Source organism: Zalophus californianus, chromosome 2 (genome assembly GCF_009762305.2).
Source record: "Zalophus californianus isolate mZalCal1 chromosome 2, mZalCal1.pri.v2, whole genome shotgun sequence".
Taxonomy (NCBI): domain Eukaryota; kingdom Metazoa; phylum Chordata; class Mammalia; order Carnivora; family Otariidae; genus Zalophus; species Zalophus californianus.
The window spans coordinates 139,294,433-139,311,332 of NC_045596.1; the positions used below are offsets into that span (position 1 = coordinate 139,294,433).

General features: G+C 43.1%; 1 protein-coding gene and 1 pseudogene across 1 annotated transcript; both read right to left on the reverse strand.

Moving 5' to 3' along the window:
- Positions 1-337: 337 nt before the first annotated feature.
- On the reverse strand, positions 338-1,159 carry LOC113925448 (annotated as a pseudogene).
- Positions 1,160-3,021: 1,862 nt separating this feature from the next.
- On the reverse strand, positions 3,022-4,434 carry LOC113925849 (tripartite motif-containing protein 60-like). The gene has a single exon (XM_027600496.1). It carries the CDS (start codon positions 4,432-4,434, stop codon positions 3,022-3,024), a length of 1,413 nt encoding a protein of 470 aa, XP_027456297.1.
- Positions 4,435-16,900: the final 12,466 nt, after the last annotated feature.

Sequence of the window (16,900 nt, forward strand, 5' to 3'; positions counted from 1 at the left end):
TTAAAGACTGGAGATTAAAGTATGATCAAAAGCAACTAAAAATGGTTGGCAAGTCAATATAAATATGAAAAGCACCATGAAAAAGGTTAAAAGCAATTTCGACAATGGAAAATATTAGCAACATAGGTTCACTGCCATATATATGATGTATACATACATTATGTGGGTGCATTTGTGTTGATATATATTTATACATGTAGTATGTATATATAGGTTAGGTGAGTATACAGATTACGTTATGTACGATAGTAGATAAACAGAATATTTGACATAAATATGAAAGGTATCAATAAAGGGAATAATTAAGAAAACAAATGGAAAATAAACTTGAAGCTATTCATACATGTAATTTGTTTCCTTCCTTGATAGCAGTAGGTCTATTCGGGGCTCTTGAAATGCACTTGTGAGCCATGGGAATAAGAGCAGCCATGAGACTAGAGGCAGATGATGCATCATGCAGCACCCCCTCCCCATCACGCCCCTGCCCCCGGGCCAGAGGGGAACCTTTATCCGACAGAGAAACCAGAGTCCTAGTGTTGCACGGTGGAGGAAGGTAAGCGAATAGTCTGCTTTGTAATTCTAACTGTTTTGCTCCCCCTGGCCATCCTTCAAGTCTGGCATTCGTGGCTGGAGGCACGGGGCCCATCCACTTCTCTCCCAGCAGGTGTGCCAGCAACCGCACCTGGTCAGAGCCAAATAGCACATGGGTTTGGCCATCCAGATGAGCCATGGGGATGGGCAGCCCAAAGGCCCCAGGTTTGCAGGCAGCCTTGGAGGTCTCCTTAAGCTCGTTCTTCACCTTTAGTGTTGAGATCTTGTCTAAAAGTCCCTGGGCTCGTTCTGTACACATGCTAGCATTCTCAGCAGCCAGGATGCTCTGGGACTCTGAGATGTCTTCATCCCGTGACCAGATGCTCATCCATAGGTCCCTGGACACTTTCTGCAGCATCTCTGGGCGCTCCAGGTAGACAGTGGTGAAGAATCGCAGGGCCAATAAACGTCCTTTTTCAAGGATCACAGAGAAGAAATCTTTGGGGAACTGGATGGGAACCTGGACCTGCTGTCCCAGGAGCCTAACGTCATTTCTCAGGTATCAGGCTTTGCAGGGAGGCAGAGCTGGCCACCTATATCCTTCTCTGCAACATTCCACCACTGCCATTCCCTTATTCAAAGTTCTGCTCTGGTTCCTTGTTCTCTTAACATGTCTGCCCTGACCACCCAAGTTCAGGCAGCTAACTCTCCCTCACTGCCCACAGTACTGTCATGCCCTGGACATTGATTTATCTTTCCCTGTACCCATAGCGCTTTATTAGCTTTTAAGTTGCCATGTCAATTATTTATGCTTATTATTTGATTATCTTTTTTCTCCCTTCTAGGAAGTATGTTGCTAAGGACAGGAATCTTAGTTTTTCTCACCTAGCACAGTGTCAGATTGAAGCTATCTGTGATAGTTAATTTTATGTGTCACTTTGCTGGGCCTCAGTGCCAGATATGTCGTCAAACATTATTCTGGATGTTCCTCTGAGGGAGTTTTTGGGTAAGATTAACATTTAAATTGGTGGACTTTAAGCAGATTGCCCACTAATGGGAGAGACTCATTCAATCTATTGAAAGCGTGAATAGAACGGAAGTCTGACCTATCACGAGCCAAGAGGGAGTTCTACCGGGAGATGACCTTCATACTTGAACTGCAGCATGCAATCTTCCCTGGATTTCTAGGTTGCTGGTTTTAAAACCTGCCATGCCAGTCTTCATAGATTTCTCAGTCTTCACCACTGTTTGAGCTAACTGCTTAAGATAATCTTTCTCTAAAAATATACATCTTATTTGTTGTTTCTCTGAAGAATCCTGACAGGTTATCTCACCACTCAGCAAAATAAATGGACAAAGCTCAGAACACTAGAAATAAAAAAGATCTTTAAAACATCCTAAGAGGGGCGCCTGGTGGCTCAGTCGTTAAGCGTCAGCCTTCGGCTCAGGTCATGATCCCAGGGTCCTGGGATCGAGCCCCGCATCAGGCTCCCTGCTCTGCGGGAAGCCTGCTTCTCCCTCTCCCACTCCCCCTGCTCGTGTTCCTGCTCCTCTCTCGCTCTCTCTCTCTGTCAAATAAATAAAATCTTTAAAAAAATTAAAAATAAATAAAACATCCTAAGAAAATGGTACCCAAGTATCAAGAATCAGACTAGTATCAGACTTCTCAGAAACAATAGTATGTTCTGAAAATTAGGTAATATGACTTCCAATGTAGACATGCGTATTTGGCTTAACTGTCACCTCAGTATAGGTAGAACAAAATCATTTTGAAACATGCAAAATCCCCCAAATTTTAAAATATTTCGGGTAGGATGACACTCCAAGTGAAAAGATAAAACAAGCAGAAGACGTGGGATTAAACCAACAAGGAATTCAAGAACAGAGGACACTTCCCAGGATAGTGAGGACAGAGACAGCTATATACATAGGGTAGCTTGTTCAGATTGGAACACGAGATCCAGAACCACGTTCACCAGGAAAAAATCTGTTAGATTATCTGTGATCTGTATAAATGTGTGTAGGGAAAGGGCCTTAAAAGGCCCAAATCCTCAGTATCTATAGTAATCTGTCAACTGTGTCAACTGATAATAGACACATACAGTAAAGAGGAAATTTTGATATTAAGAATTATGGAAGTAAACAATCCACTATGGAAGGACGCCTGTTAAGACAACTTACTCAACTGTAAGGGAATGACTATAATTAAAAGGCAACTTCCAGGCAATTTCAACAGGAAATATTTTGTTGGATTTGTTAAGTAATAGAATTATCAAATACTTTTAAGAAATTCAAAGCATCTGGCCATTGATACCCAAAACATCTATAAAATTGGCATTACTACCATGTTTTTATAGTTGCTGAAAATGAAGAAGAAAAATTTATTCTGGTTTTCAGCAGTAAACCTTTAGAGTCCAGAATTACTGAGACTAAATTTACTGGCTAGGTTACCCCGAGACACTGAAACGATACTGTTTCCCAAGTACTTCATCATTCATCATCTGTTACTGAAGAGATTTTAAGAGGTTCAGAATCTACTCCAATATAGAAATAGGGACAAACAGCTTCTATATAGGAATCATTAAAATTATAGAGAAGAGATCTATCATTCATATTGTAAAAAGAAACCTCACCCAACTCACGGTCCAGAAAAATGCCAATCCTACTGGGTCTTACTATAGGCAGAAGCTGGGTTCTCTTACGACCCAGAATAACATAAATGCTTTCAATACATCGCCCAATTGCCCAGAATCCACTGTCAGCTACCGGCCGATTCTGCCAATTCCCAGGAAAACAGTCTCGACACACCCCCAAGGTCCATTTAGGCTTGTTTCCCACTTCTACCTCCCAGTAATGCCGGCCAGAACCAAATCTCCTAGAACCCAGGACAGCAGGGCAGAGATAAAATCTCCTTGGGTTATAACAAAGGTGGGTTTTTTTGTTTCCATATCGCACACTTTTTCTATCCTCAGAGACAATAAGCTGAGGGTGTGCTGTTTCAAGGTCTAGAATCACGTCTGCTTGAAAGGGCTTGATAATTCTGTCAAAGCCAGAATATTGTGGAGGAAGGCTAAATCCATATTTCTTTAATTGGAATACAAAGAGCTCAGGATGTATTAGGTTTTGATACCTGTGGTAGATACCCTTAGCACAGGTCAGTAATTCCAGTTCTGACTGCACACGCTTGCACTCTACCTCCTTCAGCAGATGTTTCAATGTGGACACGTGACCTGACAATGTTCTTCGGTTCTCATTTAGTTTTGTTAAAATGTCCCTCTCTTCATCTTCCATCTGCCTAAGAAGAGCCTCTTGCTGATTCTGTAGAAACAGTCTAATTTGCTCAAATTCGGAAATGATTTCTTCTCTCCTATCCTCTACCTTCTTCTTCAAGTCCACTATTTTGCTGGCTTGAAGAGTTATCACTTTTTCAACTCGTTCCACATTGTCCTTCAAGGGCTCAATGCTATATTCTAGAATTTTCCTGTGAAAAGAGGCAGCTTTCTTAATGGGGCAAATGTAGTGTTTCCGGTGTTGAACGGAGAAACTGCACTGTGTACATAAAACCTCTAGGTCCTTCCCACAAAAAAGGGTCAGAAACTGATTATGCTTCTCACACATGGAATACTCCTCCTGCCTTTTCCTCTTGCTCCTTCTGACCTGCAGTCGTTTGGCAATTTCAGTCAGATTACTGAGCTGGCGGTTGCTCCTGAAGCTTTTGTTATGAAAGCAGAAACAGCAGACAGGACAGGGGAAGGTATCATCTAGATCCTTCCACATCATGTTGATGCAGGAGCGACAGAAATTGTGCCCACAGTTTATAGTCACTGGGTCTTTCAAGTAATCCAGACAGACAGGGCAGCTAGACTCCTCTTGGAGGTGCACCAGGCCTGTCACAAATTCCATTGAGCCGGCAACAAAAGTGGTGGGTAAGAATGCTCCCCTTGGCAAGGCCTGCTTTAAGCTCAAGACTCAGTGAGTAGGGGCGCCTGGGTGGCTCAGTCGTTAGGCGTCTGCCTTCGGCTCGAGTCGTGATTGGGATCGAGCCCCACATCGGGCTCTCTGCTCCGCAGGAAGCCTGCTTCTCCCTCTCCTACTCCCCCTGCTTGTGTTCCTGCTCTCACTATCTCTCTCTCTGTCAAATAAATAAAATCTTTAAAAAAAAAAGAAAGACCCAGTGAGTAGGTATCCTCTCCCAGACCTCACAGCTTTAGGTTTCACTGGCCCAGCATGCTGACTGGCAGCCACTGAAGTGTTGTTTCGTGTCCTGCCCCTTATCTTGAGGGCGAGAAGGATTCACTGTTTGCAGCTCTCTCACAGAGGAGCCCACCTCAATTTAAGATTAATGACTTTCTTCTTCAACAAAGTAGTCACAGGTCCAAGTAAGCAATCACTCCTGTGGATGAGAAAAGTTTTTCATTTTCAGAATCTCCTAGACTTACTATCACAATATAATAATTAATTTAGGCAAGAATCATCAATAACTGTAAAAACTATTCAGTGAAGTTTTCTGGGTAATAATATATTTACAAAATATCACCTTAACAATTATATTTTATTTATAGAGAGGAAAAATAAGTGCCTTTACAATGCAGAAATCTGAAGAATTCTTCCCGACCAACGAAAGGATGAACTGATGGCCTGCAATGAGGAAAACATCACTTAGAGAGTATTTCTGCTCCCACCAAAAAAGAAAAGAAATTTACCTAAATTTACTCACAAGAAAACAATCACTGAAATCTAAACCACAGGAACATTCAACAAGTCAATGGTCTTCAACTCTACACCATGGCCATGACACCGAAAAAAAAAAAAAAAAGGGAAAACTACATTAAGAGACTGAAAGAAACAACTAAGGGAAATTTGTGATCTTAGATTTCTGGAGTCTAGATTGGCAAATAAATTGCTTTAAAGTGGCTAACACAGGAGCACCTGGGTGGCTCAGTTGGTTAAACATCTGTCTTTGGCTCAGGTCATGATCTCAGGGTCCTGGGATCGAGCCCCACATCAGGCTCCCTGCTCAGTGAGGAGCCTCTTTCTCCCTCTCCCTCTGCCCCTCCCCCTGCTTGTGTTTGTGTGCTCTGTGAAATACATAAAATCTTTTTTTTTTTTTAAGATTTTATGTATCTGACAGAGAGAGACACAGCGAGAGAGGGAACACAAGCAGGGGGAGTGGGAGAGGGAGAAGCAGGCTTTCCGCTGAGCAGGGAGCCCGATGTGGGGCTCGATCCCAGGACCCTGGGATCATGACCTGAGCCGAAGGCAGACACTTAACAACTGAGCCACCCAGGTGCCCCAAATAAAATCTTTAAAAAAAAAAATAATAAAGTGGCTAATATAGAATGGCAAAAATTTGAATATGCACTATTTATTAGATAATAGTAACATCAAAATTAAACTTCCCAGATTTTATAATTGCATCATAGCTACAGAAAATATCCTACTCTTAGGAAATATATGCTGAAGTATTTACAGAGGAAGGGGTCGTGATCTTTGAATGTTACTCTGAAATATTATTTTAAAAAAAACTATACAGGGGCGCCTGGGTGGCTCAGTCGTTAAGCGTCTGCCTTCGGCTCAGGTCATGATCCCAGGGTCCTGGGATCGAGCCCCCTTCAGGCTCCCTGCTCAGCGGGAAGCCTGCTTCTCCCTCTCCCACTCCCCCTGCTTGTGTTCCCTCTCTCGCTGTATCTCTCTCTGTCAAATAAATAAATAAAATTAGAAAAAAAAAAAACTATACAAAAACCCCCAACACAACTATACATACTTGTCTGAAAAATATCAAATTCCTGGTTTTGATATAGTATCATTAAGAAACATGGGAATCTGGATGACAGATACATGAGACCTCTCTGTACCGTCTTTCCAAATATATTCCTAAGTATTACAGTTTTAGAAAAATCACCTTCAGGCTTATCTAAATGTTTAAATCAAAGGGAAGTACTGTAGTTCATTTTTTAGAGCACTGGGATACACAATTACTTATGTCCCTTGCTCTTTTCACTCACTGACTTTACTATATTATTATTTGGGCAGGCTGCCACCTTTTAAGATATAGGACCTAGTATAGCAGCTTAACCTCGTCTAAGCTGCATTCAGCTCTCGAGGATTATGGTGCCACCCTTCTACCTGGTCAGCCTGCTTCCGTTCTTGCTCCCTTGCATCCATTCGCCATTCAAGTAATAAAAACTTTCTTCGAATACACAACTCATAACATCTTTCTAGAGCTTAAAATCCTCCGGTTTCTTTTTTTTTTTTTTTTTAAGATTTTATTTACTTATTTGAGAGTGAGCAAGCATGAATGGGGGGAGGGGCAGAGGGAAAGGGAGAAGTAGACTCCCCGCTGAGCAGGGAGCCCCATACCGGACTTGATCCCAGGACCCTGGGATCATGACCTGAGCCGAAGGCAGACGCTTAACCGACTGAGCCACCCACCCAGGCACCCCTGTACTTCTTTTTTAAAAAGAATTTTTGGCTGGGGCACCTGGGTGACTCAGATGGTTAAGCATCTGCCTTTGGCTCAGGTCATGATCCCAGGGTCCTGGGATCGAGTCCCACATCAGGCTTCCTGCTCAGAAGGGGGCCTGCTTCTTCCTCTCCCTCTGCTGCTCCCCTTGCTTGTGCTCTTTCGCTCTGTGTCAAATAAATAAAATCTTTCAAAAAAAAAAAAGAATTTTTGTCTGGACACCTGGGTGGCTCAGTCGGTTAAGCGTCTGCATTCGGCTCAGATCATGATCCCAGGGTCCTGGGATCAAGTCCCGTATGGGGCTCCCTGCTCAGCAGGGAGACTGCTTCTCCCTCTGCTTGCCGTTCCACTTGCTTTTACTCTAACAAATAAATAAAATCTTTAAAAATAAATTAATAAATAAAATAATTTTTGGCAGAGGGCAGTTGGAGGGGGAATCCTGTGTTTCTAAGGAGACTTACAGAGTCTGAGGAGACCCAGTCGTGCACAAGCCTGTACCCCGAAATCTGGAGCCCCGATGTTCAGGAAGCCCCTGCTCAGCTAAGCCTCATGACGAAAGATCCTGTTTAGCCCTTTCTCCGGCCCTCCCTGCTTACCTGGAGTATGCTGCTCAGTAGCTCAAGCGAGAGACCGTGCACTGAGTTCAGAGACAGGTTTCAGGTTAGTGACCCCAACATGCCCCTCAGTGCGTGAGTTTCTGCGTCAGAGGCGCAGATTTGTTCCGTGCTGTGATTGGCTGTTTCCCCGGAAGTGGGCAGGTGTGGGACCTGCACATGCTCAATGACCCTGCTTGGAGGGCGAGAGTGGGAAGAGGTCCTTAGGCTAACAGGGAGTTGTAAGGCTCAGTGGCTAAGGTCATTTAGTCCCAGTGTAATTTGGGTTATTAATATTTTTATTCCTGTGAGAAACTTGAGAGCCAAAGTGAGACCAGACCATACTGCAGGCTAGTTTTTTAAATCTTCAACACCTCATCCTCCTTGCAGACAGTGAAGGAGTGAGTTCTGCACCATAACCATTTCGCCTAGTGTGGGATTACAGATTGTTGAAGGTGAGGGGGTAGTTAGCCTTGAAAGAACAGTCCTCTTTGGATCAATTTGCATCTCAGTGAGTGCTTGGGTGGGTCTGTCCCACCCTATAGATTATGCCCCAGCAACTCAGGCTTGCCCAGGTCTTTCCTTGAAGTGTCTTTTCAGGTGAGTCAGTTGGATAACTTGAGGATGAAATCTTGAAGGCTGAAGAATCAATAATTAAGATGCCTCTTAACTCTTATAACTTGTACCTGTGGGACTGAAAGAGGCTTAATATTTGCAGAAGAAATAATAAAATTAATATTTCACCTTTTAATTGAAATCGTAGGGCTGGATTCTCAGGAGAATAACCTACTGTTATGTGGTCATCATTCAGATGACCCAAATATATTTCTCATATATATTTGGTCTTTGCCCATGGTTTCTGGCTCACAGCCCCCAAAGCCCTTGTAACTTCGTGGGTGATAAGAGTAATGGGAGCATCTTTTGTTGTAATATTTAGTTTCCTGTCCTCAGTTCCTTCAGTGTGTAAAGGTGAAATGGTTGTTTTGTTATTCATAACAAGCCCCTTTCAACCACAACTGTAAATGAGGTGACTTTTAGAAATTCCCTAAAGATCTTGGGGACATGGTTGCCAGGAGAAATGACCAAGAATGGAAGGTTGGAACTTTTAGTCCCACCCTGATTTCTACAGAGGGGAGAGAGACTGGAGGGTGAATCAGGCACTAATGACCAATGATTTAATCAGCCATGTTTAAGTAATGAAGCCTCCATTAAAACCCAAAAGAGGGGGCACCTGGATGGTTCAGTCAGTTAAGTGTCTGCCTTTGTCTCAGGTCATGATCCCAGGGTCCGGGGATCGAGCCCTGTGTCAGGCTCCCTGCTCAGGGAGGAGCCTGTTTCTCCCTCTCTCTCTCTCCCGCTCCCCCGCTTGTGCTTTCTCACTTGTGTTGTCTCTTGAGCGTGCACTCTGTCTTTCTCTCTCAAATAAATAAATAAAAATTTAAAAAAACAAAACAAAGAAACAAAAAAGGAGGGAGGGGGGTTGGAGAGCTTCCACGTTGGTGAGCCAGAGAGTTCCTTTGTACCACCATGCAGGGCCCCAGACTCCGCAAGTACAGAAGCTCCTTTGGAATCTTGCCCTATGTTTTGTTTCATTTGGCTGTTGATTCGTATCTCTCAGTATCCTTTGCATATAATCCATTGAGTAAATGGAAGGTATTTTTAGCTAACAAACTGAAGAAAACATAATGGGGAAATAATAATGGAGAGGATAGGACAGCCTACAGGCTTTCCAAAAAACATTCCTTACATTTATATTTCCCGTTTAGACATTTACCGAAGCTTGCAACACATTTTAAAATAGAATGAACTATATGTGAGGACATGGACAATCTCCTGGATAAAATATTCAAAGAAAAATTTACAGAATATGCAGGATGCTCCCATTTCTTAAATACATACACACACTTGTACAATACACACTCTCACATGCGTAGGTTATTTGCAAGGTATGCGCAAGAAGCTGTTCCAAGTAATGTCTAGATTCTAGGGAACTGACTAGAGCACACAAAGTCACTATGTAAACCTTTTCACTCATGAATTGTTTTCATGACATTCAGAAGATCATTTAAAAAAATTTTTTAAAGATTTATTTATATGAGAGAGAGAGAAAGAGCATGGGGGAGAGAGAGAATCTGAAGCAGACTCCCCAATGAGCGCAGAGCTGCCATGGGGCTCAATGCCACAATCCTGAGATCATGACATGAGCCGAAACCAACAGTGGGACGATCAACCAACTGCGCCACCCAGGCACCCCCCCACCCCACCATTTTATTTTTAAAGAAGTTTCAAAGTGATATTTTTGGGTGCAGGCATTTGTGTTCCTAATTAAAGAAAATCTTTTCACTCTGTTATGTGCTCTCTTCAGGAGGGCTATAATGCTTGTTTTTTTTTTTCCCCTCACTCTTTGTGTTGCTAGTAGGCATGCTGGTCATTGCCTAGACCAATTAATAAATTTGGGGTTGCAAAATGGTAATAGTCTTCTACCTTATTTCATTTTTATTTTAAAATTTATTTATTGGGGCACCTGGGTGGCTCAGTCGGTTAAGCATCTGACTCTTGATTTTGGCTCAGGTCATGATCTCTGGGTCCTGGGATTGAGCCCCGCATCAGGCTCTCTGCTCAGCAGGTAATCTGCTTCTCCCTCTCCCTCTGCCCCTCCCCCTGCTCATGCTCTCAGTCTCAATGCTCTCTCTATCTCAAACAAATAAAATATTTTTTAAAAGATTTATTTATTTTAGAGAGAGAGAAAGACAGAGCACAAGCAGGGGAGGGGCAGAGGGGGAGATGGAGAGAGAGAATCTAAGCAGACTGCACTGAGTAGAGCCTGACTTGGGGTTGGATCCCATGACCCTGAGATCACAACCTGAGCCTAAACCAAGAGTCAGATGCTCAACCGACTGGGCCACCCAGGCGTCCCCCTTCTATATTATTTTAAATATTAGTGGAATATATCTTTGGTAGTAACTTCTCTTATTATTTGACCAACATGAAGTGCTGTTCATGTCAAAAAGGAAGAATAAATGCTTCACTGGGCATCTTTTTAAAGGGGAATATCGGGGTACCTGGGTGGCTCAGTCGGTTAAGCATCTGCCTTTGGCTTGGGTCATAACTCCAGGGTCCTGAGATCGAGCCCTGCATCCAGTCCTGCATCGGGCTCCCTGCTCAGCAGGGAGCCTGCGTCTCCCTCTCCCTCTGCCACTCCCCCTCCTTGTGCTTTTCTTGCTCACTCTCTCTGTATCAAATAAATAAAATATTTTTTAAAAAGGGACTATCTTGGGCTGGGGCCCCTGGGTGGCACAGGCAGTTAAGCAATCGACTCTTGGTTTCAGCTCAGGTCTCCATCTCAGGGTTGTGAGATCAAGCCAAGCAGGGCTCGGCACTCAGCCCAGGGCTCGGCACTCAGCCCAGAGTCTGTTTAAATTTCTCTCTTCCTCTCCCTCTGCCCCCCACCCCCCGCGTTCTCTTTCTCTCTCTCTCTCTCTCTCAAATAAATAAATCTTTTTTTAAAAGTGGGAGGGGGGATATCTTGTCCCTAGGAACAATATAGTGCTGGTAGTTTGGTTTCTTTCCTGACCAAGAAGACTCCCTATGACCTTCAGTTCATTTGGGCCAGTGAATATAGAAAGATCAGTAATTATGTGGAGATCTGCGGCTCTTCTTGGAAGATTCTTCTGGAAATAAAGGAAAAGAGACAGAACCAAACTTCAGGGACTATAGAATTGACGTACATCACTGTGTAAATTTAAGGCATACGGCATGATGGATGGTTTGATTCACATATATTGTGAAATCAGTCCTTTCTTAAGATAGAAACCTCAAAAGAACTCCTTCCAGCACAATGGCTTATAAAGCCAATATGGCCCAGCTCCAAGCTGAGGCCCACTGCCCCATCTGCCTGGATTACCTGAGAGACCCAATGACCCTCCACTGCAGGTACAATTTCTATGGCTCCTGCTTTTCCCAGTGCTGGAAGAAGACATTTTCCCCTGTTCCAGCTGCCTCCACCACTGCCCTGACAGGGACTTAAAGAGGAACACCCAGTTTTGTCTCATGAATGATATTGTAAGCAGCTTCCCACCATGAGGAACAGGGGAAATGACAGGAAGAGAAACTATAAGCAGAAAGTTAGGGTCCCTGGACAAAGAAAGAGGAGACATAGCTTTTGTGATATAAGAAAAGACATTTTAGGCCTCCAGCCATTTTATGATCCACACCTGACTGGCTCTAGCACCTTTCTCGCAGAACTTCCTAGGACGTGTTGGAATTACAAAGAAATGCAAAAACCTCAGTAGTTAAGGATTTGAAGGGAACAAAGAAAATGCAAAAACGAACAGTCTCTACCAGGCCAGGAAATAGCCTAACCATATCAGACAAATAAAGCAATGGTAAAATTTCCAGTGCAGTTTCAAAAATGAAGATTTACCTAACACACATTCTTGAGTCGTTTTTGCAAGCTTTAAACCCCTTTGAACACTCAAATACCAGGCTAAGTGGAGCAGAGACTTGATGACGCTGACCCTTGCTGGCCCCTGTGACTTCAATCCACGAGGACCTGGCCTCTGTGAATTTAGGATGACTTTTGCCCCAATTCTATACTGAACTCTCCTTGGCTAAGCCCCTTCATGAATACGTGTGCACCCCTAGCTTAAAACTTCCCTAATCTTGTTGTTGGGGGACACACTGCTTTGGGAAACATCCCTGGTGTTCTCTTTCACTTGTTGCAAGGAAAACCTGTTCTTTTCCTATTCTTTGGCTTGTTTCTGTCTTTGGGCTCCACACTCACCAAGAGGCAAACCCAATTTCCAGTAACAAAACCCCTGTGTGAGAAGCACAGATTCTGGCTCTGTTCTGTGAGAAGGGTCGGGAGCTATTGTGTGCCCAAGGGCAGGGTCTCCTCTGATCACCAGGGTCTCCCTGGATCATCCCCAGAGGCCCATTGAGCAAGCTGCAGTTGGTCAGGGGAAGCCGTTCAGAGGTTACATTAAGCCTCCAAAGAAGCAGGTGGAAAATGCTGAGAGGGATTTCGAAACCCAAGTCTCAAAATTGCTTGAATTAAGGTGGAAGGTGGAAAAGCAGAGGGGGGAATTGCACTCTGAATGTGGAGAACTTCAGCATCTACTGGGAGAGGAACAGGATACCCTTTTATAAAATTTATTTTTGATGGAAAAGAAGGATGTTGAACAAAAACTACTTGAAAACAAAGGTCATATTTCAGATCATATTTCTTTTTTTAAAAGATTTTATTTATTTATTTGAGAGAGAGAGAATGAGAGATAGAGAGCATGAGAGGGAAGAGGGTCAGAGGGAGAAGGAGTCCCCGATGTGGGACTTGATCCCGGGACTCCAGGATCATGACCTGAGCCGAAGGCAGTCGCTTAACCAACTGAGCCACCCAGGCGCCCTCAGATCATATTTCTATCCTTAAAAAAAAAAAGGCTATGTGAAATAGCAAAGAAGTGTGTCCAGGCAGACTTGGATTTACTGATAAGTACTGAATATATGCATAACTGACATAAAAATCTAAAGAGCCCCAGGAGTGTTTTTATATCAATTAAAGAAAGAGATTTTTGTCCTGCAAAAAATTATCAGCACATTAAGGTGGATTTAACTCTAGATCCAAAAACTGCCCACCCCAAACTTATTCCATCTGAAGACAAAACAAGTGTAAAATATGGAAAGATACAAATTTGCCATACAATCCCAAGACATTGAAAACTTTTTACCCCGCTGTCCTGAGTTTTGGAGGGATTGATGCTGGTAAGCAGATAGAAAGAGGCACTGGTGGATTTTCCATAGGTTTGTGCACACTCTTGCCCCAGAAATGCTTTTACCCCACCAACCAAAGTGTTACTGCTGGCAAACTCAGCATTCAAGTGGGTCATGGAGTGCAGTCCAAAGCATATGAACGGGCATTTTCTTTCTTTTTTTTTTTTTAAAGATTTTATTTATTTATTTGACAGAGAGAGCGAAAGAGCACAAGCAGGGGGAGCAGTAGAAGGAGTGGGAGAAGCAGGCTTCCCGCCGAGCAAGAATCCCGATGCGGGGCTCGATCCCAGGACCATGGGATCACGACCTGAGCCAAAGGCAGACACCCAACTGTCTGAGCCACCCAGGCGCCCCTGAACGGGCATTTTCTGAATTATGAGTTGAGAGAGATTTCATTTTATAGTATGAGTAATAGATCTTATAATTACATCTTCACTGGTACTTTCACAGAAACACTTTGACCTTACTTCTCTGTTGGACCTACCTCAAATTCTCTTACTACCTGTAAAATCACAGATGAGTAGTGAACTTCTTGGAACTTTGGCTATTGTTATATTTTCTTTCTATAATATGAAATGTCCTTAAGATAATGTGTAATCTATGTTAAGTTTTTGTAGGTTTTTTTTTTTACACACAAAAATTAGTAGCATTTTTATTTTTATTTTTTTAAATTAACATATAATGTATTATTTGTTTCAGGGCTACAGGTCTGTGATTCAACAGTCTTACACAAATCACAGCGCTCACCATGGCACATACCCTCCCCAACATCTATCACCCAGCCACCCCATCCCTCCCACCCCCCTCCACTCCAGCAACCCTCAGTTTGTCTCCTGAGATTAAGAGTCTTTTATGGTTTATCTTTTGTGTGTGTGTGTGTGTTTTTAAGATTTTATTTATTTATTTGCCAGAGAGATAGCAAGAGCACAAGCAGGGGGAGTGGCAGGCAGAGGGAGAAGCGGGCTCCCGGCTGAGCAAGTATACTGATGTGGGGCTCGATCCCAGGACGCTGGGATCATGACCTGAGCCAAAGGCAGATGCTTAACCAACTGAGCCACACAGATGTCCTGCAGTTTTGCAGTTCCAAAAGTAAAGACTTCAAATTGAGCATGTTCTATTTACCATTCCTGTTTTATCGACACCAATAAATGTGTTTTATGATTTTACCTAATACTGTATATCTACATGCGTCCTGTAAATTCACCAGTTTCATAAGTGTCTTGAAAGTCCATGTTTGACAATGAAAGAGATCTATTTAGACAGAAGTCTTCAGCTTTCTGTGTTGTTGCAGAAATGGGAATCAGGAGGAGCTGAATATTTGGAAGTGTTTGGACCATTATTTAAAAACTCACCTTTTATAGAAGACTTCCAGAAAGAGATGAGGAAGGTGTAGTTCATGGAGTGGAAATTCAATCAGTAGTATGGTAGTGCTGGCTGGGATCCTCCAAAAAGGGCTGACAAAATTCTCTTTTCCCAATTAAGCAAGACAGAACTCTCTCTCAAAGGTAGCTAAGCTTAATAACTAGGACATTTACAGAGTTGGGTGACTAATCTTCCCAACCAACTCATAGGTGTCAAGCTTACACCATAGCAAAATTTAAAAATTTATAAAATTCAACTGAAAGAAAAATTATAATGCTGTTTTTCTCCTGAAATGTACTCTTTTTTAAAATGGCATATTTTGGGGGGCGCCTGGGTGGCTCAGTCAGTTAAGCAACTGACTTCGGCTCAGGTCATGATCTCAGAGTCCTGGGATCAAGACCTGTGTGGGGCTCCCTGCTCTCCCTCTCCCTATGCCCCTCCCCCTACTCCTGTTCTCTCTCTTTCTCTCTCTAAAATAAATATTTTTTAAAATACATTCTTTTATTTTTAAATTTTTATTATTTTTTAAAGATTTTATTTATTTATTTGACACAGAGAGAGAGAGCACAAGCAGGGAGAGTGGCAGGCAGAGGCAGAGGGAGAAGCAGGCTCCCCACAGAGCAGGGGGAGCCCGATGTGGGACTCGATTCTGGGACTCCTGGATCATGACCTGAGCCGAAGGCAGTCCCTTAACCAACTGAGCCACCCAGGTGGCCAAAAATAAATTCTTTTAAAAAATAAAAATAAATGGCATACATTTTAGTATTTAGTCTGCTTGTCTCATATTTCATACATGCGTATCCAGTGATTAACTCACAAAATGGCCAGACTGTATTGCATGCATCGTATTACACCTGCAATATTTTAATCACGTCTTAAATTATGGAATTAGATGTGTGTACTGTTTTGCTATTCATAACTCTGTTATTTTAGGTAAGCATAGGGTAAAAAGGTTACGAGAATTCATTTTTTTTGAGAACTCATTTTATTAAAATGTAGTTAATTTGTCTAGTAGTCATTATATTAATGTTTTTGAGATTTTTTTAAGATTTTTTTTTTTTTTTTTTTGACAGAGACACTGAGAGAGAGGGAACACAAGCAGGGGGAATGGGGGAGGGAGAAGCAGGCTTCCTGCGGAGCAGGGAGCCTGATGCGGGGCTCAATCCCAGGACTCTGGGATCATGACCTGAGCCGAAGGCAGACGCGTAACTACTGAGCCACCCAGGTGCCCCCCAGCTTTTGAGATTTAATTGACTTACAGTCTGTATAAATTCCCCCCAAGGTGTACAGCATAATGACTTGACTTACATATATTTCGAACTGATTACCACATTAAGTTTGCTTAATATAAATTGATGATAAATTGATGTGGTTTTGGAATATAGGTGAGGTTCGGTGGGGTGAAGTCCAGAGCCGATGACAAAGAAGGAATTTTTTTTCTTTTTTTTTTAGATTTTATTTATTTATTTGACACACAGAGAGAGCGAGAGAGCGAGCGAGAGAGAGAGAGAGAGAGAGAGAGAGAGGGAGAGAGCACGAGCAGGGGGAGCGGCAGGCAGAGGGAGAAGCAGGCTTCCTGCATGAGGAGGGAGCCCGACGTGGGGCTCGATCCCAGGACCCTGGGACCATGGCCTGAGCTGAAGGCAGCGGTTTAACCAACTGAGCCACCCAGGCGCCCCACAAAGAAGGAATTCTTGAGACATCTTGGGTGCAAGAATGGTGGCTTACGAAAGAAAGGGACAGGACCCATGGGCAGAAAGAGCTGCTGCCCCGGGGTTGTGAGGGGTGGCTGATTATGTACTATGGGGTTGGGAGAGGTGAGGAAAACGGAGCTTTCAAAAGGATTTTCATATGTTAAAGAAGACTCGCAGGATACCGGAGGCCTTGCCATTGTCAAGTTAAAGTAGTTTTTCCCCTCTAGCGAGGCATTAACATGAAGATAGTTGGGAGCTTCCTGGAGGAACATTACACTCTGCCCGTTTCAAGTACCTGTCAATGAGCTGCAGGTTATAAGGACTTTTATTTTTTTTTTAAGATTTTATTTATTTATTCATGAAAGACAGAGAGAGAGAGAGGCAGAGGGAGAAGCAAGCTCCCAAGGAGCAGGGAGCCCGATGCGGGACTCGATCCCAGGACTCTGGGATCATGACCTGAGCCGAAGGCAGACACTTAACCATCTGAGCCA

Bases quoted from the DNA above. Each gene is read 5' to 3' on its own strand.
- LOC113925849 (XM_027600496.1), bottom strand. From the start codon at position 4,434: ATGGAATTTGTGACAGGCCTGGTGCACCTCCAAGAGGAGTCTAGCTGC.